Genomic DNA, 26,648 nt, shown 5'->3' on the forward strand with positions numbered 1-26,648 from the left:
GAAAGGATTTATACACGCAGAGACACACGGGTGGGCTTTACAAAGTCAGGACTGTAACTGTTTATTTTAAGCATTGTTTTGTTTTTTCTTTTTCCTCTATAAGGACATACATAACGAAGTTTATAGTTGAAATTTACATGCATGACCTCACTCACAAATACCAGTATTGCCACCTTCTGCCGGCAACCAGACCCACTTTTAAAGACAGCACGGAACATCCGCTCAGCTGCCTGAATAGGGCATGTTTAGTGTCCTTAACAGATTTACATTCTCAAACATTTCATAGTTTATGTAGTAACAACAAGGGCACAGTGGTACTTTCAAGACTGCTCACACTTAACAACAGATGCACCATTGACTAGACTTTTTTTAGGTGTGCCACAGAAATCACTTTTTGCTTTCAGAAACATGTACAACTATCATGCCTGTAGGAGATTTTTGAAAATTGCTGTTCAACAATTAGAAAATTATCACTAGGACTTGGCCCTTTACTTTAGCAGCAAAAAGGTTTCAGCCATAGAGGGTTGTATTTCCAGGAATAATTAGCAACAAATCAAGGTATTAACTTGGTGAAGAATAAGTACTCTGGCTTGGCATTCCTGTCCCCCTTAACTGTTTTTCTAGGTCTATAAATTCCTTCTTTTAACCCCAGCTGACATTCACAGTGTTGTTTCCCACAAGAAGGGGTAGTGCTTTGGTGTAAGTTTTTCACATACATAGGGCTGTTACTATAGTCAGAGCTCATGAAAATCACCTCCATTACCTGGCAACCCTAAGGTTTTATTAGGCAAATGAAATCAGCATTTCCTTAAGTGAAGTGACCTCCCAAGCAGGGAGGTCCTTGCCTCTGTCCTATCCCACCCACCCCATGAGATTCAGAGCACTGCAGCTCCCAGCACTTTAACCAAGCTCCAACCCCAGCAGCAGGTGCTGAATTTGGTGTCTGGGGCAGGGCAGCACTCCAAGCAGCCCTTGCTTGGTGACAGTTCCAGGACCCAAGCTGGGCTGGCACTGCTGCAGGACAGGTACTAGCACTCCCCCAGACCCCACGAGTTTAAGTGGTTACACAGTACTTCTGTTTCAGCAAAGGAGACCAGGAATTCACATTGTATTACATGTTAAAACAGGGATACACTCTGCAACATAAACACAAATTCCAGCCCGTGGCATGCCATGCAAAGACATCTTTCTCAACATGAAGAAGTCCATTTATTTTAATCTGAGAGAAACAGATTTTCTACCTCTCTTCTGCAGAGCAAGCAAAAAATTGCCCCTTCTGCCCCTGTCTCTAAATAGGACACTGGAGTTGCTGAATTTAACACCACGTGATAGGATAAACAACAGTTGAGATTGAGTATTATGTTCCATGCCTTCAGACAAAAAAAGCCCACCCCAACCAAAAGCTCCCACAAAATTTAAAAGCACACCCACCCCCAAACAAGACACACAAACTGCAGAAAGAAGCAGAATACTGAGTAATAGCTTTCTTGTGAAATCTGGGTAAGCAGGCATTAGAATCACTCAGGAGTTTGTAGTTCACTAAAAGTATTTGCAATATGTAAGCCATTATCACTTCCATTTCAAAGCCAGTCACTTTCAGATGTATTGGTTTGGGTTTTTTCCCCCTCTGGTCCAGTTCTACAATGTAATGGGGTGAAGAAGAAGGTAGCAATATGAACATAGAACAACCTCTATGCATAGGTTACAGACTTGCTTTATGCACAGTTTCCAGCAACTTAATTTTTCCCTTTTGAAAATATATGGGTAAATACCGTATCAAATATTGTGGGAATTTACTATGGTAACAAACAACATAAAAAAATAATCAGGACACTGGCTACGTGGACAAGAAAACACTGACCAAAGGACAGTATATTCTCTCAATTCTGTGCAAATTCCAATAAAAACCCACGAAAAGTTCTGTTTTCTTGAGTTTAATTGGAGCTTTATTACTTAAGCTGTGACTTCACAGTCTTCACCTTCAGCAATTTGCAAAGAGGAGGCATAAAAGACTACAATACTTAATGGAAGGGACTCCCTACTGAACAGGGGGAAAGAGGGCAATCCCAAGGCAGAAGAACTGGGAGCGCCAATTTGTTCTTAAGTCTTGCACGAGGACTCCTGAAAAAAGCTGATTACTTGAAGCAAATCAAGGAAATTAAATTTAGAAAGCAGAACCTGGGATTAAAGTAAGCTGGAACCAGAAAGAAAAACCCTGATGACAAAACGGGGACTAGTGACCTGTCAGCCTCAGCTCTGTGCCTAGGAAGATCATGGAACAGATCCTCCCAGATGCTATGCTAAGGCACATGGAGGACAGGGAAGTGACCAGGGACAGCCACCAGCACGGCTTCACCAAGGGCAAGTCCCATCTGAGCAGCCTAGCAGCCTTCAATGATGGAGTGACTCCACCAGTGGACAAGGGAAGGGCTACAGGTGTCATTTACCTTCATTTCTGTAATTTTCTGCCTTAGACACAGTTCCCCACAACATCCTTCTCTCTAAATTGGGACAGATATGGATGCAGTGGGTGGACTGTTTGATGGATAAGAAATTGGTTGCATGGTCACATCTACAGGCTAATGGTCAATGGCTCAGCATCCCAATGGACACCAGGGACAAGTTGTATTCCTCAGGGGTCTGTACTGGGACCAGTGTTACCATCATCTTCATTAATGACACGGATGAAGGGGTAGAGTGCACCCTCAGCAAATTTGCAAGTGACACCAAGCTGAGCAGTCCCCTGAAGGACAGGATGGCACCCAGAGCAACCTGGACAAGCCTGAGAAGTGAGCCCCTGTGAAACTCATGAGGCTTCAATAAGGCCAAGTGCAAGGTGCTGCACCTGGGCGGCTGGGGCAACCCTTGGTGTCAATAAAGGCTGGGGGATGAACAGATCCAGAGCAGCCCTGCCAAGAAGGATTTGGGGCTGCTGTTGGATGAGGCTGGACATGAGCTGGCAATGTGCACTCACAGCCCAGAAGCCAATTGTAACCTGGGCTGCATCCAAAGCAGCGTGGGCAGCAGGGGAGGGAGAGGATTTTGACCCTGTACTCTGGTAAGACCCCAGCTGGAACACCTCTCTGGGGTCCCCAGCACAGGAAGGACATAGACCTTTTGGAGCAAGTCCAGAAGGAGGCCCACCAAGATGATTAGAGGGACGAAGCACCTCTCCTTATGAGACAAGGTTGAGAGAACTGGAATTGTTCAGCCTGGAAAAAAGAAGGCTGTGGGGTGACCAAACTGTGGCGTTCCAGTACCTTAAAGGGAACCTACAAGAAACATGGAGAGAGACTATTTACAAGGGCAAGTAGTAACAGCACAAAGGTAGGTGACTTCAAACTGAAAGAGGCTAGATTAAGATTAGGTATTAGAATGAAATTCTCTACTCTGAGGGTGGTGAGGCATGGGAACAGGCTGCCCAGAGAAGCTGTAGATGCTCCATCCCTTGAAGTATCCCAGACCAGGCTGGATGGAACTCTGAACAACCTGGTCTAGTGAAGAGTGTCCCTGTCCATGGCAGGGGGGTGTGGAACTAGATTTTTGAGGTCCCTTCCAACTCAAGGCATTCTATGATTCTATGAAAATGCAAATAAACCAAGCAGAGTAAATCCAGACAGAACCCAACAGTAACAGAGGCTGAATGAATAAATAAAGTCACTAGGATTAAACCAGATTTATGCTGCCACTCAGCTTCTTGAACAGCCACATAAAGCTGAAACTGACTGTGGCATGGTGGCTTCAGCCTCTGCTCCCTTGAAGCCACTATCCAACCAGGTAGAAAAATAAAGGTCTAATTCACTGGAAATTCTTTCATTTACAAAACTAATGGAATAGGGGTTTTCTTATGCTTCTGCTTCAACTTCTGATTTATCTTCAACTCCATTCTGCGCATCTTTCATTTCTGCATCTTCAGCATGGCTTGTCTGAAGAGTAGCAGATGACTAAATAGAGAGACAAAGAAAATATATTAATACGTTATACAAAATTGCTAGCACAAACATTGTTTAATTCTTACTACTTGGAAAGCTTGTCTACCCTGCCAGACTGAATTAAGATATTAGGATCTTCAGCCAAAAGAAATCAAAAATTTTCATGCATCTAAGAAACCAGAAGCAGTGTAGAGGAGGCCGAAATATAATACTGGTATTAGGTGGTTATGATTCTTAATGTGGCCTGCACACACTTGCCACACAATAATTTCTTAGAAGTCTTTTAATGGAAATTCATTTACCAAGCATCTGCAGGAACTGCTTTTGCCCTGCTTCAATATTAATGTCATAAATTTTCAGTCATTCCCATGGCCTACCCTGACCCAACTTGTATGAGGCACACTTGCATTCAGCATAAGAAGTATCTTTGTTGGACAACTGGTTTTGTCAAGGGATGCTTCAAACTCAGCAACACTGATTTGGATGTCCTGTGCAAGAGCTTAGATGGAAGAAGATATGATCTGACAATGTGGCTGCTCTAAAGCTCTCTCCTTGTGCATCTTCCTCATAAAAAGGTGTGCAAGGCAGAGAGCCATGAGGTAGGGCTCCAAGGTCAGCTTTTACAATAGAACATAACCAGCACATCCTGATCTTGCAATGATTTTCAAGCACAGTAAGGGGAGGTGAAAATATCTTGGCTTGCTCATCTCAAAACCTAGTGCAATGAAATTGCTATTCTACCTGTCAGCCCAACATCTTGAGCTATCTGTTTTATGATGATCTTAAGACGAGAAACAGACAAAAACAAGCAAAGTCTTAAGCATGCAATGCTAGGAGAGTGGAATGGGGGGGGGGGGGAGAAAGGGGCAGAATCCTTAAAATCTTACACCAATTTGGCTGCAACAAAAACCCACATTTAAAAGAACATTCATGCATGAAAGTCAAGTTTTCATCCTTAGAAGCATTCCAAGAGTTAAGTCTTCTCTCCACAGAAGATGTGTTAGCTACCAATCCTGGGCTTAAGGTAAGGTGATAAACATCCTGACCTTCAAAAATTCACACTTTACATATGTGAACTTTTCAAATTAATGAAACGAACTACTGATGCAAGAGTGGCTGTTGAATTTAACACTCTGTGTCAGGAACATCAGAACTGCAGTCCAAGCTATTTTCTTAGCAATCAGAAGACATTTAGTAAACAAACTCTCTTCTCCAGAACTTTGAACTTCTATTACACCACCACTAACAGACACTGTTGGGGCTAGAGTAAAGCAACATTATAAATGCAGTAAGAGGAAAACAAGCTTTTCTTGAAAGAAAACTACCTCAAGACTGGCATAGGAGTAAGCATCCTTCACAGTTTATAGTTCCATCAAACCCATTTCATATAAAACCATATCCATTTAAGGCAGGCCAGATGGCTCACAGAAAAAAAACCCAGCACATTGCACATTCCCAAGATCATCTAACTTGTTGGGAAGAATTCACCAGGCCAGTGGAATCCAGGCCTGTATCAGCAATAGTGTGTCCAGCAGGATCAGGGCAGGGATTGTCCTCTTGCACTTGGCAATGGTGAGGCCACACCTCAAATCCTGTGTCCACGGTTAGATGCCAAATGATAACCTTTCATTTACATTTGGTTGGAGTCCAACCTAAAAGATTCTACAACTTTAAACTGATGCTATCCCAAGCAGATAGGGAAACTGTGACTAAGTGCCATGTTTTTCCAACATCCTAAACAGTCTGCAGTGCAAAGACTATGAGTCTGCCTTTTGCCAAGAATATTACTCTACCAATTATCTGTCTCAGGAGGAGTTGAAGAAAGCTCAAGGCTTTTGAAGTTTTAGTGGGTATAGCTTGTTTCAGCAATCCACTCTTCCTATCTCAACAGATCTTGCTGTATCCCACACCTAGTGGAGGAAGCCAGATTCCCAGCAGCTGTGCTAGCAGAAAGGATCCTTCACAACAGAGCCTGACAGCTGGCAACTAAATTTTGCCATTTCAGAAGTGAAGATGCCCAACAGTGAAATAATTCTACTTTAGTTGCTGTATCTTTCTATTCCTGAAATTTTTTATTGAAGCCTACCAAAATTAAGATACTGTGTGACTTTACATCACTGTGTCTAGAAGGACAGAATACTTGCTTTTAAGCTCCAATACACAAGGATTGCTGACATCAGGCTGCTTTAGCCAAAAAGAGAAGAGACAGAGAGAAGCATTTCATGTAGGAAATTGTCAGCTGACAATCTGAAACGGCTGAACTGTCAGGATACACTCATCTAAGGACATCACGCCTCTGGAAAGACTCAAGGACACAGTTAACCAAAAGAGATTAATGTACCAATATCTGGCAATTTTTAATGTTCTTCATGCATATTCTGGAAAGGTGAAAATAACCTCCCAAGATACAAGCTTTTGTACTCCCCACAGTTACTGAGGAAATTTATGAGTCTGACATAAATCCCTGATTTGTCTGAGAAGTTACAGGTCCATCTTGTCCTTCTAGACCATCAGATTTAAGGAAAAGAACTAGAAGGTTTTCTTAGGTTATCTGATTCTCAACAGTAACCTGAAATATTTCTTGGTAGCTAATACAATCTTGTAATAACCTGTATTCACATACTGCCATTATTAACTGAACTAGTATTTACTAAAATTCTAGTGAAAGCTTATTAGGAAAACCATCCATACAGCAGAATAATCAATCTTCTGACACTTCATAATCTATCTGTGACATTTGTAATGGAGACCATCAACCACATCCTAATGTCTCTGTGAGAAGCAAGATGGTGCTCAGCACCCTCTGTATGACAGACACAAGTTCTCACTAGATGGGCACCCCAGGCACCAGAACAGCCTGTTCTTTGTTCTAGGCTCTAGAGGGATAGGTGCTTTTTCCACTTCTAGAACTTCATGTTTGCACCTCATCACTTCAACTGCCTTCTGATTAACACTGGTCTGTGGCAAATTCAGTTGAAATAGGTGAAAGCTTTCTGTGCAATGATTGATACTGCTGGTTTTCCTGTTCAAGCAAAATGGCCTAATAATTTTGACTGTTGGTATTTTGAGTTCCATCCCTGCTCCCCAAAGGAGACTACTTAAGTGTTCTCCTGCTATAATTATCTGTAATAAGAAGCAAGGTGAGTAACTAAACCACTGTTCCTTGTGTAACACATGACACCACCTGCTGTAATGTTCAGAGTAGTGTTACTTACCTTTAAGTCTTTGTCTGCCAGCCTTTGGAACATGTTGGCGTACATCTTTTTCTCCTTCTCATGCTGCTCCCGTATTTTTTGCTGACAAGTCACCAGTTGCACTTTGGCAGCTTTGTTACTCGGATAAAGCTGTATCACTTTCTGGAAATCTGCTCGAGCCAATTCAAAGTCATTGACAGCCAAGTGAGCTTCTCCACGCCGGAAAAGGCCTTTCTCATTGTTGCTATCCAATTCGAGTGCCTGCATTCAAAAAAACCAAAATCACCTTCAGCAACTATTTTTCTTTTATAAAAATGATATGCAGTCAGAACACCAGCGACTGCTAGGAACTGTGCCTTCTGATGTAGACTTAGGAGTCTTGTCAGGGCTTACTAATAAAGTCAGTGGAATACAACAGAAGTAAGTACAAAGAGGAATGAATACAGTAGGCTATTTGACAAGAGAACCAGCAAGTCTAAGATTTAGTCAGGGAGTAATCGTGCTCTTTGAAAGGCCTTTGCCAACATGACTACCTTCACCACATCTCAAGTGTTTCTTATTTCTAAATACTTTAATATTCTTAATATAGCAACAAGTTAGTAAAAGATGTTCAAAGGGCACTAATTATGAAAATAATCTGTTGGATATTTTTAGCGCATTAAAAATTCCATACTACCTAAATGACAGCTGGTAAGAAAAACCGAACAGTACATTGGCCTGTTGTCCCTAAAATGTTTAAAGCAAGACAAACTGTCAGACTGCTTGGGCAGTTTAAGAATAAAAAAACTCCTACTACCTTGTTGCAGTTCTCCAAGGCCTGGGAGTATTCCTTGAGCTTGAGATGGCACATAGCTAAGTTAAGGTGGGCAGCAAGCCTCAGGCTTTTGGCTTTTGATTCCTCCTCCTCGGAGAGTCCTGACTCGTGCTCCAGCCATGACACAATCTTCTTATACTGTAATGCTGCCCGCTTGTATTTCCCCTCCTGTAAACAAGGCAGTTAAATTATCACACAGCTCAACACAGGAAATTTTATCTCCCTGTTGTCCCTTTTGCCTGCCTTGAGCAATACATCTAAAAAACCCCATCTGATCAAAAAGTAACTTCTATCATCAAAAATACTTCTGATAGCCATTCCTGCACAGGATCAGAAAATCCTTAGGAATACTTACCTGGTTCCCCATTAGAGCTAGGGGTATACGCCAGCATTGATACTTCACTGAACTCCTACCTTTATATTCAACTTTTGATACAAAAATAAGGGAAGATGGGGCATTCTCAAAATGCAATACAAAGATAGTAGGAAACTCTTCCTTTAGCTACTGAAATTATTTTAAACAGCTTCTCCAACATGTCTACCCAAATGAATATTGTTCACTCATTACACTGTCCCACAGCAGGAACTGAAATACTGAACACCCCACAGTGTTATCTGCAGATACAGCAAACAGCTCTAACAGAGAGCTCCCTGCAGAGTTCGCTCTTTGGATAATCCAACCGAGTTTCTTTTTTAAGACACATTCCCCTCCAATTCTCCCTGTAAAATCTCACAGAATACCATGAACACCACTCAGAAATTACAGAAGCTGTAAACATCATTATCAACTCATGACATGGACCAAGAAATGCTATTATTACTTGGGGAATGAAACTTACCTTGAAATACTGAGTGCCTCTCTCCTTCACAATGCAGCTCTGTTCCAGCTTCTCATCCGTGTTCATTTCCCAGGACTCTTTAGCCTACCCAAACAGGACCAGTTCCAGTCAATTTCAATACAACTTCTAGGGAAATCAAGTAGCTATGTTGTTTCCTACTAACAGTATGGTTGAGGTAAGTCTGGCAAAGCTTTGCACTGCTCATGGAAACTAGCCTGGAGCACAAGAGATTGCAACAGACAGGGATACAGGAAGAATAAGGACCATTTCAGCCAAGAGCTCCCAGCATGTCACCATCATCTCTGGCAACAGTGGCCTCCTTGTTTCACATCACCATTCAAGGATTCCATTGTCATTGTTTAAGCTGCACTCCCACTTCTTCCCCCAGTCCCGGATCTCTTTAGGATTTCATCTCTTGCTCTCACCTTTTCAAAGCTTTTGAGTTTCACTTCATACTGCAGCTCTGCATCTGGAGGGATCTTAAATTTCTCATTCCCAGCACTTCCAAAACCATAGCTGTAAAATGGGGGTGGGGAAGGAGAAACAAAAATTATAAAGAAGAGAGTTCAAAACTATCCATTCAGGTATATTTGCTACATAGGAAGATGGAGACAAAAACCTCATGCAAATCTGGGATGCACATAAATTATTATTACAAGACAAAGGTTTGAAGAATTCTAGGTACAATTCTAAAATTAGCAAGTACAACGTAGAAGAAAATAAGAGAAACCTAGTATTGACTTCATTAATCTTTCAGCAGCTCCTATTATTTTATTGTTTTTTTAGTTTACTTTAAGGAAAAGCAAGTAATCCCTTCATCAAAAAAAAAAAACCCAAACAAAACCAACCAACTTTCAAATTACAACTATCATATTTAATATTCATGTCTGAAACTGAGTGTTGCATTCAGAGCACCTGTATTTAGGTCTATTCTTAGAAAAGCAAAGAGAATAAATACCAAGATTAGGTGAGCAGCTGTACACTTAACACACTGCTAACCAGCTGGTAAACAGGTACTGGTAAAAAGGTACTGCAATACAACTCCAGTAAGAGCTGCATATTAGCAGGAAAACCCTCTAGATCAGATTGCTTCCAGTTTTCTGCTCTCATCAGGCCCAGTTACAGTTAAAAAAAAAATCTCAATAAAAACTGAAATAAATTAAAGTTTGATGAAAACAATCTGTGCAACCCCACTTGTTTCAGATGTATTCTCACTGTAAAGAGAAAATTCTGCCTATATCCAAGTCTACATATGGACTGTTTTACAGTAATCAGTCATGGAGAGGAATCACAAAAATCTAAGAGAGCAACAAATTTTTTAAAAAATATTCAGAAGTCAACATTACAGAGATTTAAGTAAATTTTTTTCTGGACTGCTACTGCTTCACTATGAAGTGGCAAAGCACGATACTTCTCGTACATCAGTTTTTGGGGCTTATCCAAGTTTTTACCACAGCACTGAAAAAAGCTGAAAGGCATTATAACAAAATATTTCTTTCCTGCCAGATGATTAGTATAAGCCCTTCCTGTATCAAACACCAGAAACAGCATACCTGGGCTTGAGATAGAACACAGATTCCTCTGATTTCTCCATTTTTTGAATTGCTTTCTCCAGACCATGAGGAATATCGAAGTTTTCACCTTCTCCAATCTCAAACCGCAATTCCCGCTTGTCAAAAACACGATCTCCGTGTCGGCCTTCAAACTGGACTGGTAACAAAAACCAGAACAACAGAGAGAGAAATCAGAAGGTATCTATGAATGGCAGTGGGCAGGTACCCAGGAGTGCACAGGAAGCTCTATACAGGCAGGCAGCACACACAGAAGTGCCAAAGCCTCCTTCTGAAGAGTCTTTTCTCTTTTAGCAGCTACCTATGGCATAACAGCTACTGGCAGCAAACAGAATTTCTGCTTTCAATTTAACAGCCCCTTTTTTGTTGCTCATTTAAGTGTTTGTTTTTGCCACTCTGACAAGTGCTAGAATTTTTTGTTCCACAGCACATGGAAATACTTTATGAGACTCAATCACCTTTTGTGATCAGATAAGCACTTCAACAGATTCAGTATCATCAGAAAACACAGTTGCTGCTGGAAAATGTAAACCTTGCTAGAAACAGGAGAAGGAAAGCTTGCTCTAGGTTGTTAAGTTACTTGATACAGAACAGAGAAGCTACATATTCCTCTCCCTCAGGACATGCAGTTGTAGATTGTGAAAAGGTTCTGCCATCCCTCATTGCAAATCCATTCACTATTTGTGTAACAACACACTTACTCTCTACAAGTGCATCCTCATTGGGCCTGGAGTAGCCCTCCCCTTTTTTACGAATTCTTCGGATGATGCCACCATCTTCTTCATCAGTAAGGTCCTCCCCCTTGAACTCAAAAAGTTCTATCTGTGGAGGGAAGAAAAGCCTTGCATTTATTCTCATTAGACCAATTTAGTAACTCGCAGGATTTATTCTCCAGAGATCTTTGAAACTTTAAACTCACTGCTGCAGCAAACTGTTTAGGATTTTTAAGAGCTAGTGTTAATGTAGGAGACAAGTACCAGTCTGAATCTCTGAATCTTCACATGCCCTCACAAATAAATATAAATCATAGTTTCAAGTGGGAGTACCACAATGACATAGAAAAAGAGTCTAGTTACAAAAGGTATTTGTCATTGCTGCTATGAAGTGAAAAAAGAAAAATCATATCCTATTTTTGAGTAAAACAATAGTGAAAACTATTCCTAAGCACAAAAAAGCATGCCATTATAATCAGCATTGTTTAAACTATCCAAATAAAAAAAAAAAAAAGTTCAGGGCTAATGCTGCAGACAGTCCTGACACTGGACTTAAGATAACTGGAATGCAAAAGGAATTAATATCTACCAGTACTTCCGCTTTTTATTTTAATTGCTATCTAGCAACAAATAATATTCTGGTCTTTCAGTCAGTCTGAAAAAAGTAATTCCTGAACATCCTACTGATGACCATACAGGTGAGTACCTCTCCTTTTTTTTTTTTTTCCAGCCTGAACAATACTATTCTATGGAATAACCTAGCTGTTTATATTCCTCAGTAAAAGTAATCATGAGGAAAAAAAACCAAAACCAACACCAGATCATAAAAGAAAAGAACTTCCAAATCATAGGACATGCATTATTTCTTGTCATAAAGAAATGCTGATGTGATGACACAGGTACAAAATCTCTTAATGTAAATTCTAGAGGGTCTTTTGTAAAGCAACTTGTACAAAATTTTGGAATGGGGATAGGCACTTCCAAAAGAACCCTGCTGATACTGTGTTAAGTAATAAAATGTAAACCTAGGTAAAACTAAAAGAGTGAAAACTTAAAGATACTTTAGCTGCTTGACAGTCATAGTAGCCAGAAACTACTTCAATCTAATAAACTTGGGGAAATTTTCTGGATCTAAGTTCCAACCCAAACCCCTGATCAGGACACACCCAGCACTGCTGACTTGTTGCAGCCAGTAAGCCCCAGGCTATTTTATTAAGGAAGCACAAAACCATCATAGGCAGCTTTGGTGCTTTTCTTTCTCCCCCCTCTTCCCCTCAACATAACTGCTCAGGCAGGCATTAGGGGATATCACAACTCATGAATGAAACACTGCTTTTACCTAAATGCATACCCAGAAAATGGAGGGGCCAAACTGGCAGCATCAAGAAAAGTCCAGTGGGAAGTGAATAACCTGGGTGACCGCATGGGACAGACTCAGGAGTAGCCTGATGGACCAAATCCCATCTTGCAGTTCATGCTTTTATTTATCCCAATGTTACGTATTACCTCTTGTTGAAAGACAATGAAAGCTTCTCTGCTTTCTGCTGTCCATGTGCATCCTCTGCAGTCGTGCTAAGCCCTTAAGAATGCCCCACTGTGCTGCCAAGGTAGAAGGCCCTGAGCTTTTAGCTTGCATTTCAATCACCAGCTCAGCCCTGATTACACTTGGTATCACTTGCATAGAAGCACGCAGCACTCCAACATGTGTAGTTTGATCCAATACAACTAAGCCATGAATAACATCAGATTTCTATGTAAGAAAATGCTGTTTATGAACAGCTCTACATGATAATATTTTTCAGAAATAATGGTATTAATTTTGATGTACTCAAAGTGAGTAAGCTATCATCCCTTAGTGGACACTACCTGCTAGCAATATTTTTTTAATCTTTCCACACAGAATATATCTAATATATCTCAGAAGTCTATGTGAAAAAAAAAATGCAAATACACTATCCAAATGCAAAGCAAATTCAATATCCAGTTATGTTAAGGCCAATGGCACCTGGCCTGTAAGAGCAATGGTGTGGCCAGGAAGATCAGGGCAGTGATTGTCACCCTATACTAGACACCTCAAATCCTGTGTTCAGTTTTGGGCCTTTCAGTTCAGGAAGAGACATTGAGGTGCTGGAGTGTGTCCAGAGAAGGGCAACAGAGCTGGTGAAGGGTCTGGAGCACAAGTCCCATGAGGAGCTGCTTGAGAGAGCTGGAGGTGTTTAGCCTGGAGAGAAAGAGGGGTCTTCGGGGGAACCTTCTCACTTTCTACAACTCCCTGAAAGGAGGCTGTTGCCAGATGGGGTCAGTCTCTTCTTCCAAGTAACAAGTCACAGAACAAGAAGAAATGGCCTCAAGGTGCACCAGGGGAGGTTTAGAATGGATATTAGTATCAGAACAGGCTGCCCAGGGAAGTGGGTGAGTCACCCTCACCGGAGGTATTTAGGTGTAGATGTGGCACTGGGTTGGGTTAATGGTTTAGTGATGGACTTGGCAGTGTCAGATTTATGATTGGACTCGATGGTCTTGAAAGTTTTTTCCAACCTAAATGACTCTATGTATAATTTACCCTTCTTAACACATGCTCGTTGTTTCCAATAAAATCTAAACAGACTTTCAGTCTTTGAATAACTCCATGAGCTATTTTCACCTTTTTCAGATATTAGATAAAACATTCCATCTCAGAGCAATCATCAGTTTTAAAGCTTTCCTTATGCCCCCAATTGTAGGATTCCATTCCATTAATTAAGTGCTTTAGAGCAAAGTAATTTTAAAAATTACACTTAAGAGTCTGCCTTCTCTCAGGTAGAATTTATTTTGATGCAATTGTTAGCAAATTGAACTGTTTCTACAGTAAGGAAAATACATCCCCTCCAAACCCTGTTGAGACTGTCAGGGTATGCTCCAGAAACAACTTTTATGTCATCCTACATGGAAAAATCAAATACAAGTCTCAGCATTCTGAGTAACCATTCTCACTTCTGAAATAACACACAAGAGACAGCTGCTGTCTCCACCCCCTTTGGGAAAGGAGGGGGAAGATGTGGAGGAAAATTACTTTTAAGGTCAGTAGGAAATAAAATCTCTCCTCTCCTGGTGAGGCTGAGAGACACCAAGGATATCTGGCTCCATGCTTACTAAGACACGCAGCTCATCTCCAGGAGAGCAGTTGGCCATGTGAGTTGTCGAACTGGGTTACCCAGCTGCCAAACTCAAGACTGCTGAGTCTGTCACAGGCACTGAGTGAGTGCACAGGACTTCATCTATGGGGGCAAGATTGATCAGTGTAGCCTGGGTGCACAGAGAGACTTTGGTAATGAACCAGCAACCTGAATCCAAACTGGTTTTACGGTGCTTTAAGGCTGACTGAAAAGCTCAGTTCTAAAGAAAAGAGTTTGTAATTGCAGGGCTGTTCAAATATTGTATTCTAGCAGTTCCCAAGGGGCAATTACCTCTTTTCTCCCTGAAAGAGCTCATAAGAGGTAATGTTAATGTTGTAAAGAAAACACAAGTAAGTATAAAAAATTTATTACTGAGGGCATTGATTGCTCTTCCTGTTGTTGAAAACCTCACAACATTTAATATATCATTACTCTGAATGTTATTAAGTGGATTAAAGATTTCATTTTAACTACTTCAGTCTATCAGTGAAATAGTCTGCCCACCCAGCCTGCACTTTACTGCTGCAAATCACTCAGTAACGGCAGAATTACAACTGAACACTGAAGATCATTCAAGTGTTTTAAAAACTCAGAGAATGGAACCCAAGCCATTACAGAACAGAAGCAGCCAGACTAAAATTTTGTACACACTACCCAAAACGGACCATATTATTTTCCTTAGGAAACGTAACAATCCTGTTTTAAAAGGAAATTGCATCACACATTTTTTCAAGCATGTAGTTTTAGTGACCATCTCTCACTTACCTCAAAAATCAGTGTAGCATTGGGAGGTATCTTTGGGGGACTCCCAGCTGAGCCATAGGCATATTCTGGTTTACACGTAATCCGACAGATTTCACCAATCTTCATAGTGGCCACAGCAATGTCCCAGGCTTTGATCACCTCACCTGTACAAGTCAAACGCCAATCACACATGAAAGACATGATCAGGTGAAACTGAGCATCATCACTTTTAGTATACAAAAGTTAAGGCAGAAGAAATACTGAAGAACTTGTTCTCACTCTCACTACATACATCAGTTTTAAGCCTAATCAAATTCTGAAGTTTCCCAAGGACCCAAATTAGGCCCAAACATTTCTTCATTCCAGGTGTAACAATTCTTTTTATAGAATAACAGAACACAGACACCAATTGAAGTGCTTGGCACAGTCCCAAGTGTGAGGAAGTAACAATAAACTCTTCCGAGAGGAAGGCCTTAGGGTGAGAGATTGCCTGCTCCTGTTTTGAAAACAATCCAAACCAGCAGCCTTTTCTGTTCATACTTTATCAGCTGGCAAAGAACAGCACCAGTGGTAACTAAAAGTTACACACATTTGTAACAGAAAGAGAGAAGAAAGTAGTAGCATTGCTTTGAAAGGGAAGAAAAGCTGTAATAAAAAAAATCCCCTCTCTTACTCAAACTGTTCTAATTGCTGCTCCTCTTGACTCATCAAGCACACTTTCTATTAGTCTTGTATTAATAGGCACATTTAATATCATCTCAAATTGCAGTACAATTAATTTACCTCTTTTTAAAAAGGAGGTATTATCTATTTTTTAAAAGCAGAAGGTAAAGAACTTCCAGGGAAGAATACAAGATTGAATAATAAGATTTGCAGGAACAGCGATGCTCAAATTTTCAAAAAAATGAAAATATTTTGATAATGAAGAGATGCACTGCTCAAAGACTCATATTTGGGTTAACTTGAGAATTTTATGGAAAAGAGAGTATGTTTCATCATTAGACAGCTGACAGCTGCCTCTGTGTACCCTGTCACAATTAAGCACTCCTGAACTGAGGTCTGGCCCCCAAAAAAATGCATACTCTGGCTATTTAACTACCCTTTATCTCTACATTTTGAGACAGATTTGCTCCCCTGGAGTGCTTTGTCTGAGGCCTGTGAATTCTTCAGCAGGCCTTTTAAGAGGCTACACAGTTCTCTCATTCAGAGAAATCTCACATTCTGATGGGACCATTCTAAGAGAATAAACTCTGAAAGGAAGTATAAGTAGCAATTTTGAAAAGCAAAGGAGTCACACAAGGGAATCCTATCTCAATTATTAACAAAACTGATCAGCACCAAACAAGATATTACCTTTTCCCAAGTCAAACGAGAATTTGTCTCTTCTGTCCAGACTGGAGTCAAATTTTGTGCCATCAAGAAGCCACCCCGTGTAATGGACGGTCACCTTATCACCTATCATCGGAGACTCTGTCCCACTGCCTTCTCTCTTGACAACCTGAGGAAAACAGCAATTAGTATTAACATCACAGAAATCAAGTCTGCCTGTCCACTGGACATGAATCACAAACACCTAGATATGCATGTTATCATCCTTAGACAAAGGATTTGCAGGTTTCTTTCAGTCACCTGGAAATGGACTGGCTGTTCTTTCTGCAGATTAGCAGCACTGCAAATGCAGAACCTCAAGATGGCTGTGCTGTGATACAAGAATTTAACAGGCAACAGTTGGCAGCAGCTTACAGATCTCTGCGTTAGGCAGGGTTTTTTCTCCTTTATTCAAGTATTTACCTCATCACCTCTCTATCATCATGCCTGAGTTCAGTGTTCTAGGCAAAGCACTTAAACAAGAGAACGAGGTAGTTCTTTCCATGAAAAATCTATTCCAACATGTAATCTGAAATTATTCGAGTTAAACCAGCCAGTTTAAGGAAGGTTAGCAGTGTCTCACCCCAAGCAGGTTAGTTCTATCAGCCTACAGAGTAACACCTGAAAATTATTTATCGCAATAATTTTGTCTCCTCACAATTCTGACATGGATGGCCAGCACCCTCGTCTCACATACAGCTGCAAGGATTTAATTTTCTTCTCAGGGTGTTCCCCAGCCTGCCCAGCAAGACAAGTTTAAAATAAATCTAGACTATTCAGAAAATGGGGACAATCTCTCTGGTGTTCACTTGAAGCTTATATAAAATTAGAGAATAGTGACATATCTCACAGGCAAGGATGTGAGGCTTTGCCCATAACAGGATTCCTGAAGTTCAGATTTGAATTTTGAATTTTTCCCAATATAGAATGAAACCAGCTAGCCCTAAGCCAAAGTTCTGCATTATCTTAGCCAGGCAAAAGGGGACCAATGGAGGACCCTATTTGCTTGCATCATGGAGACCTGGAAAACATTCTGTTATGGAAGATAAACACCTATTCAAGAGCAGTTGCAGGGAATCCCTCCTTTAAATTTCATGTTTCTATATCAATCATGTTTTTCACTGAACGAGGTAGACTTTTGGGAGTCTCCTTCACAAATTTCAGTTTCCTGCAACCCACCACAGTCAATCTCCCACCTGGCCTCCCACCATCCCTGTGACTGACTATCCAACTGACCATATTTGGACTCTCCATCCAAAACCAAAGCTTCACTACTGACAGCTTCTGTCAGACTAACAAGCTGAAAGCATAAAACAAAAAGTACCCCCACACACAAACAAAACCTAGAAAAAATCCTGGCTACTTCTTTTCTCAGGAAAGGATGCTCAAAGTGAAAAGGGATGCCTGACCTCACAGAGCACACCATCCCTTTAACCCCGAACCAGCACCCCGGGCAGTTATTAGCATTACAAAACTAATCTATTGATGTGTCCCCAAGGAAGGCAAAAGTTCAAGCAACCATTCTCACAGAGATAAGGAAATAGAGAAGTATGAGAAAAACACATGAATCAGGTAAGCAACCTGACCTACATCATGCTTAGCAGATGCAATTTGCCAATCTGCATAAAGCAGATGCAAAGTAGCACTTTAAAGCAGCCAGTCTAATGTAGTTTTGAAAAACTAACTGCATTTAATAGAAATTTACTAAATTCTACCAAATGCCATATTCTTGTAGTGTCATAGCAAGGTATTCTAGAGTAACAAATATCTCATTTTCATTATTTATACAGTTTATTCTTTTGCATTTGTTCCATTTTGAAGAGACTGAAGTTTCACTTCTGAATATGGCAATCTTATTTTCTGTAAGGTTTACATTTCCTTTTCAGATGAAGAAACAGGATTTTTCAGTTCATATGTCTTACAAATGGTTTATTTCCAAACTTAATTACTTATTCTAGGAATTGTGCAAGTATATTCAGCAATATCCGGTAAAAAACTGTGGATACTATTCTGATATACATTTAATGAACAAATAAACACGCTTCTGCAATCACTGCAACAATGCCAGTACAAAACTGGTGTAGGTTAGTTCAGAGCTAGACGCTTGATCTCAATAGATGCATTTTGCACTCCAGCAATTACGTAAAAAGAAAATCCATGAAGGCTGGACTTTGTGACCTCCATGGTATTTTACTTATCATGTCACAATCTCAATTTTTGTGATTTTCACAACCTCACTTCGTTTGCTAGTGTTTTCTTCCCCCCTTCTCTAAAAAAAAAACACCAAACAACGCAAAAAACACCTGCTGCTTCTCCATCATCAAAAAGTAGGCACTGCATGAATCAGGCAGACCCGCACTGCCCTTCTACCACGCTCAAAGGACCTGGGCTGCGAGAGACCTGGGCAGCCATGCAGATGAGAACTCTGACCTGATACTCTACGATGTGCAAAACCCAAAATGTCTCACCTAAACATGCTAGCAGGAAACATGGAAAAGCAGAAATATAGCAGCCAACATCTTTAATCTGCTCCCTGATACCCCTCCTGAACGGGAGACATCGCCTCTGTAATGAACCCAGAATTTAGAAGACTCTAAAGGTTAAACCCAGAATTTTGCCTTTGCCGTAGTGCCCCTTTCTCCTCCTGACCACCGTAACTTCGAAATTTTACTGCGGTTGAATAACACTTCTAAATAATCGCTGAAGTTTTTAGCAGAGCCTAAGGAAGTTTCTAGAGATATGGAAATAGGCAACGTCTGACAGAGGAAGTTCGCGCAACTCCCCCTCACGGTATAAATCCCGCTGCCCTTATCGCCAGCCTTCCCAGTACAAAGGAGAGCAGCCGCTCCGCCGCGGCCGCGCCGGGGACCTGCCCGGCCGCCGGCCCAGCGGCACCGAGGGGCGGCCGGGCCGCTCCGGCCCCCGGACCGCGCACCCCGGGCCCGGGGGCTGCCCGGAGCCCGCGCCCGGGGCCTGAGGGGAGGCACAGCCGGGCATGGCGGGGACGGGCACCGAGCGCACGTGCCCTGCCGGGGCTCCATCTTTAATTCCCAGCCGCGGACACGTGCTGGGGGGGCGGGGATGGACCCGGACCCTCACAACCCGCGCTGCGAGCCGGACGGAGAGCCCGGCCCGCCTCCCCCTCCCGCATCTTCCCCTAAACGGCGGAGGAAAGCCCAAACGCAGGGGGAAGAGCCTTTTCGCTGCACAGCCCCCCTGTGACCCCGAGCTCTCCCGGCGGGCAGACCGGGCTCCGGCTCGCCCCGGGAGGAGCGGGGAGCCGCCGCAGCCAGCCGGGAAGCGCTTGCGCAGCCGGGGCGCACTCCCGCCCTCCGCCGCTGTTGTTTAATCGCCCGCGCTGCGCCAGCTCTGCCTGGATGCCCGGGGACCGCCTCGTCCCCTTGCCCGCGGGGCACACAATGGGCCCGGTAGGGCCAGGGCGCCCGGGGAGCACTCGCTCGCAGGCCAGGAGGAATGCCCCCGCTCCCCGCCGGCGCGGGGACCCCTCCGAGCTAGCGCGGAGGGTGGGGATGGGGAACAGCCGCCCAGTACCTTGAGGACGCCCTCATCCTGCTTGGGAGTGATGTCCACCCCTTCCAGGGGAGCCCCGTCCGCTTTCATCTCCTCCGCCGTCATGCCGCCTGCCGCTGCCACCTCTGCGCAGGGAAGGGCCGCCTCACGGGCTCGGTGCTGCGGCTGGGAAAGCGCCTGGGATAGCGACTGGCTGCGCCTCCGGCTCCGGGCAGCGCGGGTGGGGGCGGGCGCCGCACGCCTCCTTCCCTGCTGCTCTCGCCGCAGCGCCGGCCCCTGCTCGGCGAGGAGGAGGAAGGGGAGGGGAGAGGGAGGGACCGAGAAGTTTCTAGAGCGGCTGCCGCAAAGCGCCCGGCTGTGCCAGGGGCCGGGGTGAAAGTGTGCGTCGCCCCCGGGGGCGGAGAGGACGGCGGGGGTAAGGCAGCCGCCTGGCCGCGTTATACTCCGGGGTGATGGGGGCGCAAGAGAAGAGGAGGAGGAGGAAGAAGAGCTTATTTATGGCAGGAGGGAGGGCTCGCTTTTACAGCGCTGAGCTTGCCGGGCAGGTGCGCCCACCTCTCGCTGGTGATGCAGGGGAGCCCGGCCCAGCAGCGAGGAGGAGCTGCTGCGTCCTGCCCTGGGGAAGCTTTATTGTAAGCTGCACTTGCAATAAAAGTAATCCGTCTGACTCCTTAGTTTTAGCAACCCTGTGCAGATGCATGGCTTATAATCTTTTTGCCCACCACGCGGCACTAGGTGGTCCCAGGAAAGGTAGTACAAGTGGGCACAGAAACACCGTGCCGACAGTAAGCATGCAGCCAGAGGAGTTCGGGCATCCCTTGGTTGGGATCCTATTAGGAGCCGTGTGCTTGAAAGCCATTTGTTACCCAGGACCAGGAAAGGTAAAGACATGCTTAGGACACAGAGTGTAAGCTCTGTGGCTTGCCCGTCTGTATCCATCCAGAAAAAGTAGCACCGATTTGTGCATCAACCTGCTGTTGGAGTATTTAGGGATGCATAAATAGAAATAGGTGCTCCCTCTTAATATTAAGAACATTAGTACAAATATGCAGGAATTAGCAGACCTATTTCTGGGCTACTCAGCATCTGTACATGCCTCCCGGATGGTATGGTACATTCAGACAAATCATTTGCAAAATCCAATAATATAAAATCAGGCTAGAAGAGTATCCATCACCTTCACTATAAATAAGGAAAGCAAAAGTGTTAAATAGGCTCAACCTTCCACTGCAAGCCTTGAACACCCGCCCCCCGGCCACGCAGCTGCAGCTTTGCCCACTCCTCGCATAGGGCGGCACCTTTCGCGGCTGTTCTTGAACTTTCCTTCCCGCCCGCTCCCTCTGCTTTCCCGGTGGGTGCTGGGCGCGGGGCCGGCGCAGCGCAGCTCCGCCCGCGGCTCCGGAACAGCGCCGGGGCCGCGCCCCCGCGGGCGCCGGGCAGCGGGAGCAGTGCGGAGCCGCTCGCCTCTGCCGCGCCCGCCGCGCCTGATGCTCGCTGTGCAGCGTGATGCTTGAGCCTTGAGTAACAAAAGCGGTGACTGACAGAGATAGGAGGCTCGCAGGCGGGCGCGCAATGTCCCGGAGCTGCCTTTCCAAGCCGCATTGCCGTCTCGCGGCGCTTCCAATGCAAATCCCTGGAGTGGGGGCTTGCGCTGTGAGGAGGGTACAGGCTGCATTTGACCTGACCGGGGCTGTTCTGTGCCAACATAAAACTGCATCTGTGCCTGGTGCACAACGACTCCAGCAGCCTGAGGTGGGCTCTGCCGGTGCCAAAGGAGAGGAGTAGCAAAAGAGACTGAAAGAACCTGTAGTTACTCTGGCAGCTGGGTGTAAACTGCAAAATCTACAGGTTTCCCATGAGAAGGAACATGATTTTCAACCCCACGCAAACGTACACTTTAGTTTACTTTCAATCTGAGTAAGAAGGGAGAAGACGGAGAAGGAGAGAGTTGTGGTTTCTGCGTGCATTTGGTCTAGAAACTTTTAGCTGCTCACAATTTGCAATTTAACATGGATGAGTTACTTGATTGCAGATTAGATCTGTAGGAGGTACAAAGCTGGTTCTGTGCATAGACTCTAGACCTTGATACACTGAGGAACATGGAGAGAACCATCTAAGTTGGTTCTGGTCCCACAGGTCTAGCAGGTCATGTTGGGGGAGGCTCAGTAAAAACACAGGAGATAATTCTTCATCAAATGATTCTGTAGGGTGCTAAATTTACAATCTCCAGTCAGCATTACCACACAAGTTCTCCTACGCTCTCAATTCATCTGACACCTTTTTTTCATCAAATTCTCATAATAAACCAACTATATGTTGGTTTAAAATAAATCTTTGCAGGTCACTCTGTCTTATGTTTGGCAATGAAGTTTTTCTTTAGTACTGGTACTTTTTCAGCTGCATGTTTTCTACTTTATAATCCAGCATTTGAAAATTGCAGTATGTGTAATTGGTGCTAAATTATCTACAACTGCCAAACATTCTAGAAGCAAGTTTAATAAATTGATAAGTAGTAGAAAGGAAAGGAGATCTTTTGGTGGAGATCATTTACAGATGTTACACGGCTCGTATTTCCAGCCATCCCCTAGTTTTCAACATAGCAGTGCAAGCTCTTACATAAGTAATTTAAACCAAGTACTGCAAGTTATGTTCCTTAGTAATTTTTCAAAGACTGTTTAGACACTATTTGAGGGCCTCCCTGAAGGGCTGTATGTGCAGGGCTTTATGGAAAAGGGAACAGAGACAGCAGCAAAACAGCAGTGAGTGTCTGGGGTGATGTCAATGCCATAATGCTTCCAGTAGGATGTGGATGGAGGGAAGGCAGGTCAGAACAGTCTCTTTTTTAAGCCTCTTCTAAGGCTTGCTTATAGTACCACAGCATTGTAAAGGCACGTCATGTCAGGCCTGTTCCCAGAAGATACATTGCAGACACAAAGGAAAGATTTCAGAACTTGATGGATATGCTTAGGTGAAGAAAAAATGAAAATTTTGGCTACAGCTTTCAGGCAGAGCAGAAGAGAAGTGAGATGATTGGTTAAGGCAGCAGAGAACATTCTGAGCAGTAAAATGTCCTGAAAAAACAATTTCCCGCAGGAGTCTGGAATGGCCTCCCAGGACATGAAGCCAACCTAAAGCTGGTCAGCAACATGCTAGATTTAGGAATAGGTTTATATAAAGACTTGCTAAAGATAACAAGGCTTGGACTTAAAACATAAAAGACAGCACAGGGCAACACAGCTCAAACACAGCTTTATCAACAGGTCCTACACAGGTAACAAGGGCAGGACTCAAGGTGGCTTAAAGCTCATCAGGAAGGGAGGACCTGTCAAAGGGTTGGCTTCCCAAGTGTGCCATGGCTGGAGTTACTGCGCTGTGTGGGTTGACCAAAGCCCCACTGTGGCACACTGTGGCCTGGAAGTTCACTTGCCCGGCTGTGTTGATCATGCTGGCATGGCAGACTCCCGGAACTGGGAAAAGAGCTGAGGAATGCATGTCTGTACATGCTCAAAGATGACATTTCGAGATAACGGCAAACAGAGTAACCAAAAAAGGAATGACCCTGACTATTACTTAGCGATTGGAACAGGAACTGAAGCCATCAAGAGCATTGGGTTCATGCTTGATTGGCTTGAAAGGGCCGAGCACAGGGTGTAAGGAATAAAGGCAGAAGCCACACACTCTGTGTTGACTGGCACTGGCCACCAGCTGGCAGGTATACAGACAGCCAGACATCAGCAGGGACACCCTGGTGCCAGCTGCCAGGGAACACAAAATTCAAGCCAGCATAGCTTGAGTGTGGTGAAGCTGGGGAAACTAGTACAAATAAGATAGCTCATACACCATGGGCAACAGCGATAATTTGTGCACCCATGTTATTTGAAGTAAGGCTTTTAAACATTGATTGATTGTAACAAAGGGTTATGTAAACTTGTTAGTTGTGGGTTTTTTTGGTTTTGTTTTGTTTGTTTGTTTGTTTGTGTTTTACTTGGCATACCTTTCTTCTAAGGGATTGTTTGGTTACTGTCGAAATCCCAAAGAAACCCCAGATGTTCATCTGTTGGTGTGTCACACTTATACTGAACTGGAAAAGAATGTGACTTAATAGATCAGGGACAGCTTTAATTATTTCTATTTGCTGTATTATAAAAAATAATGGTGATAAGGAGGAAGCAATGCTCAGTTTATGGAATTGCACATTTTTTGTGCAATTTTTTTTGTTACCATAAAAAATTTCTTTCTTATAGCCAAATCTATGAAATCCAAATCTACCGTCTTTCAGTTTAAAACCTTGTTGCTGATCAACAGACAATGAAAAAAAGTATTTTTGTCTCTTCAGCAAATGCTGTCTCTTCACTGCAATAAGCAGTGCTGCCATTGAAGTCTGTACAAACCTTCATCAGTCTCACCCTACACTCGTATTTTGTGTGACTTGTCAGTGATAGATTATTAAGCTGCCCATCACCTGAGTTATGCCCTGCCTGTTCTTCAGTCTCAGCTACACTGAGCTGTCCCAGTATCCCTTCTTTCCCTTGCTCCTCAACAGGATATAGCAAATTAAATTCTATGCCATCCTTTTGGTTTGGGAGGGATAAAGTTATTGTTTTTCCATATTCATGACCGCGTCACTGCAGACTGCAGTAGATTGGCATGGCCCACACACAAAGACCATCAGACCTCTTTTCTGCTCCTTTTCAAACGAAAGTGGTGTTCAGTCATCCCCTGCTTTAAAACCGAGCAGCATTTACAGGGAAGTGATCTGAGCCGTTACACAGCAGGCATGCAAATGAGACTCAACCCTTCCAGCGCCAGACTGGAAATGGGCTCTGTGTCTGCATTTCCCAGGGATTTCTGCGCTGCTCAGCTCCCTGTTCACCAACAGATGTCAACGCTTTTCTAAAATTACAGACCATAGGACTTATAATTAGTCAAGGTCTCATTTTTTAAAAATTGTTTTCTAGTTAGGTTATGATTTCTTCTGTGCTTCTGTACATTGATTTAGTGATTTCATTTATGTGGTATTTGCTGTCCTTTTTAGATCCCAGGTAAAGATTTTCAAAAAGCACTTGTTTGTATAGGCATCTCTTCTGATTCAGTGTATCCCTGTATTTACCAATTATAGCTCATTAGCTAACTTTCAACTTTCAACTTACAGAAATTTAGTAGAATGAATTATAATTAAGACATTATTTACCTTTCCAAATGCAAAATTAATTTAAACATACCTGATCACGTTTCATCAGTTGCTTTCATTTTGTTCTTTCCTTGCCTTGAAAGCAATTAAGATTACTGGACAAATGTATGTTTAGACATTCAGATTTTCTATTTCTTTGCATCTCATTAGCCAGTGAGTGTACCCTAATGTGTGCATGGTAACACCACCAGAAAGGATGGGCAATTCGTGTTGTTTTTTCCTTAAAGCACTGGAACATTTTACTAGGCTTGGAAATTTTAATGTTTTATAATCTATTGCTGTAAGTGCCACGTGAAAATAACGCCAATAATAGTAATTACACATGGTAATTGCCTAATTGATTCTGCTGCACTTTTACTAAAAAAATATTTTTTTTTTTTAGGTTTTATCAATTTTCAGTATGTTTCCTAATAACTCTTAGGACTGTCATTGCTAAAAATAAATAAATAATTGCAGTATCTTCCTTTGTAATTGCTATCTTGATCTAATTTTAGAGTTCTCATTAATTTGCAACCTAATCTACCTTTTCTTTGGCTCTCCTTCCTTTAGACGTATTTAACTTTGTTTTTTCTACTTTTATTATGTAACTCTGGAAGGGTTTTCTTAATGTATTTTTTCCTAATTTTGTGTTTCCCATGCAGGCTTTCTTGCTTGGCTTCCTCCTGCTTCCCCATCCCTTTTCTCTGGCTGTGCCAGAAGGTCAGATTGGACGTTTGGATTGTTACAGTGTCTCATTACTGTTACCATAAAAAATTTCTTCCTTACAGCCAAATCTATGAAATCCAAATCTACCCTATTTCAGTTTAAAACCTTGTTGCTGATCAACAGACAATGAAAATAAGTATTTTTGTGTCTTCAGCAAATGCCATCTCTTCAGCAAATTCCTCTCCTTGCTCAATTTGTTGATAAACATGGGAAGAAGCAAGAGTCCATCAATTCCTTACTGCTTACAGATTTTGCAGCATTCTTGATTCTTAGTTATGGTGCAGACAGCCAGATTGCAAATCTGAAAGAGAGGAAAGACTGGAAAACACATGAGACCACCCTAATGAGGAAGAACAGCCAAATTCCTAGAAATGGTGTGTCTCACTCACTTTGGCTGCCTGAGTTCTTAACAGGTGAGACATCTCAGTGTCTGTCTTGCCTCTTTTGTCCTATACTTCACAGATACTGCACAATCCCATAATTTTTACTCATGGAAGTCCTCCCATATTTTGTGGGAACCTTAAAGACTCGCCTGAAACCTTAAAGACTCACCCGAAAGTGACTGACTACTTAACACACAAAATCTATTGCCATATTTACCTTCAGAACTTGCCCAGGTCCTCTGTCTCACAGATTCTTTTCCTGAGTGGACCAAAGGGTGTTCCTTCCTTTGAGTCATACCTCTTTTGCCTGTGTGTGGATAGCTTTTGGACAGCAGATGATGGAATCTTAAGTCTGCATTTAATGAAACTCAATTACCCTCCCATCACATTTTTTTCCCTTTTCCAGAGACAGAAGAAAGACTAGGACAGATTTAGTCATCTGGCAGGGTTTATAAATGTTTGCTCCAATACCTACTCTCACAGTATTCTCAGCTCTGCAGGGAGTAGG

At 42.9% G+C, this 26,648-nt stretch overlaps 1 protein-coding gene across 1 annotated transcript; it reads right to left on the reverse strand.

Annotated features, from left to right (window-relative positions):
- Positions 1-31: 31 nt before the first annotated feature.
- Positions 32-20,287, reverse strand: FKBP4 (FKBP prolyl isomerase 4). The gene is made up of 10 exons (XM_053969974.1): positions 19,883-20,287; positions 16,316-16,460; positions 14,984-15,126; positions 11,052-11,172; positions 10,333-10,489; positions 9,205-9,295; positions 8,780-8,863; positions 7,923-8,108; positions 7,148-7,387; positions 32-3,944 (listed from the first exon to the last, which is right to left on the reverse strand). Exons 1-10 carry the CDS (start codon positions 19,964-19,966, stop codon positions 3,846-3,848), a joined length of 1,350 nt encoding a protein of 449 aa, XP_053825949.1. The 5' UTR covers positions 19,967-20,287; the 3' UTR covers positions 32-3,845.
- Between the last annotated feature and the right edge of the window lie 6,361 nt (positions 20,288-26,648).

This window comes from Vidua macroura, chromosome 2 (assembly GCF_024509145.1).
Source record: "Vidua macroura isolate BioBank_ID:100142 chromosome 2, ASM2450914v1, whole genome shotgun sequence".
Lineage (NCBI taxonomy): Eukaryota > Metazoa > Chordata > Aves > Passeriformes > Viduidae > Vidua > Vidua macroura.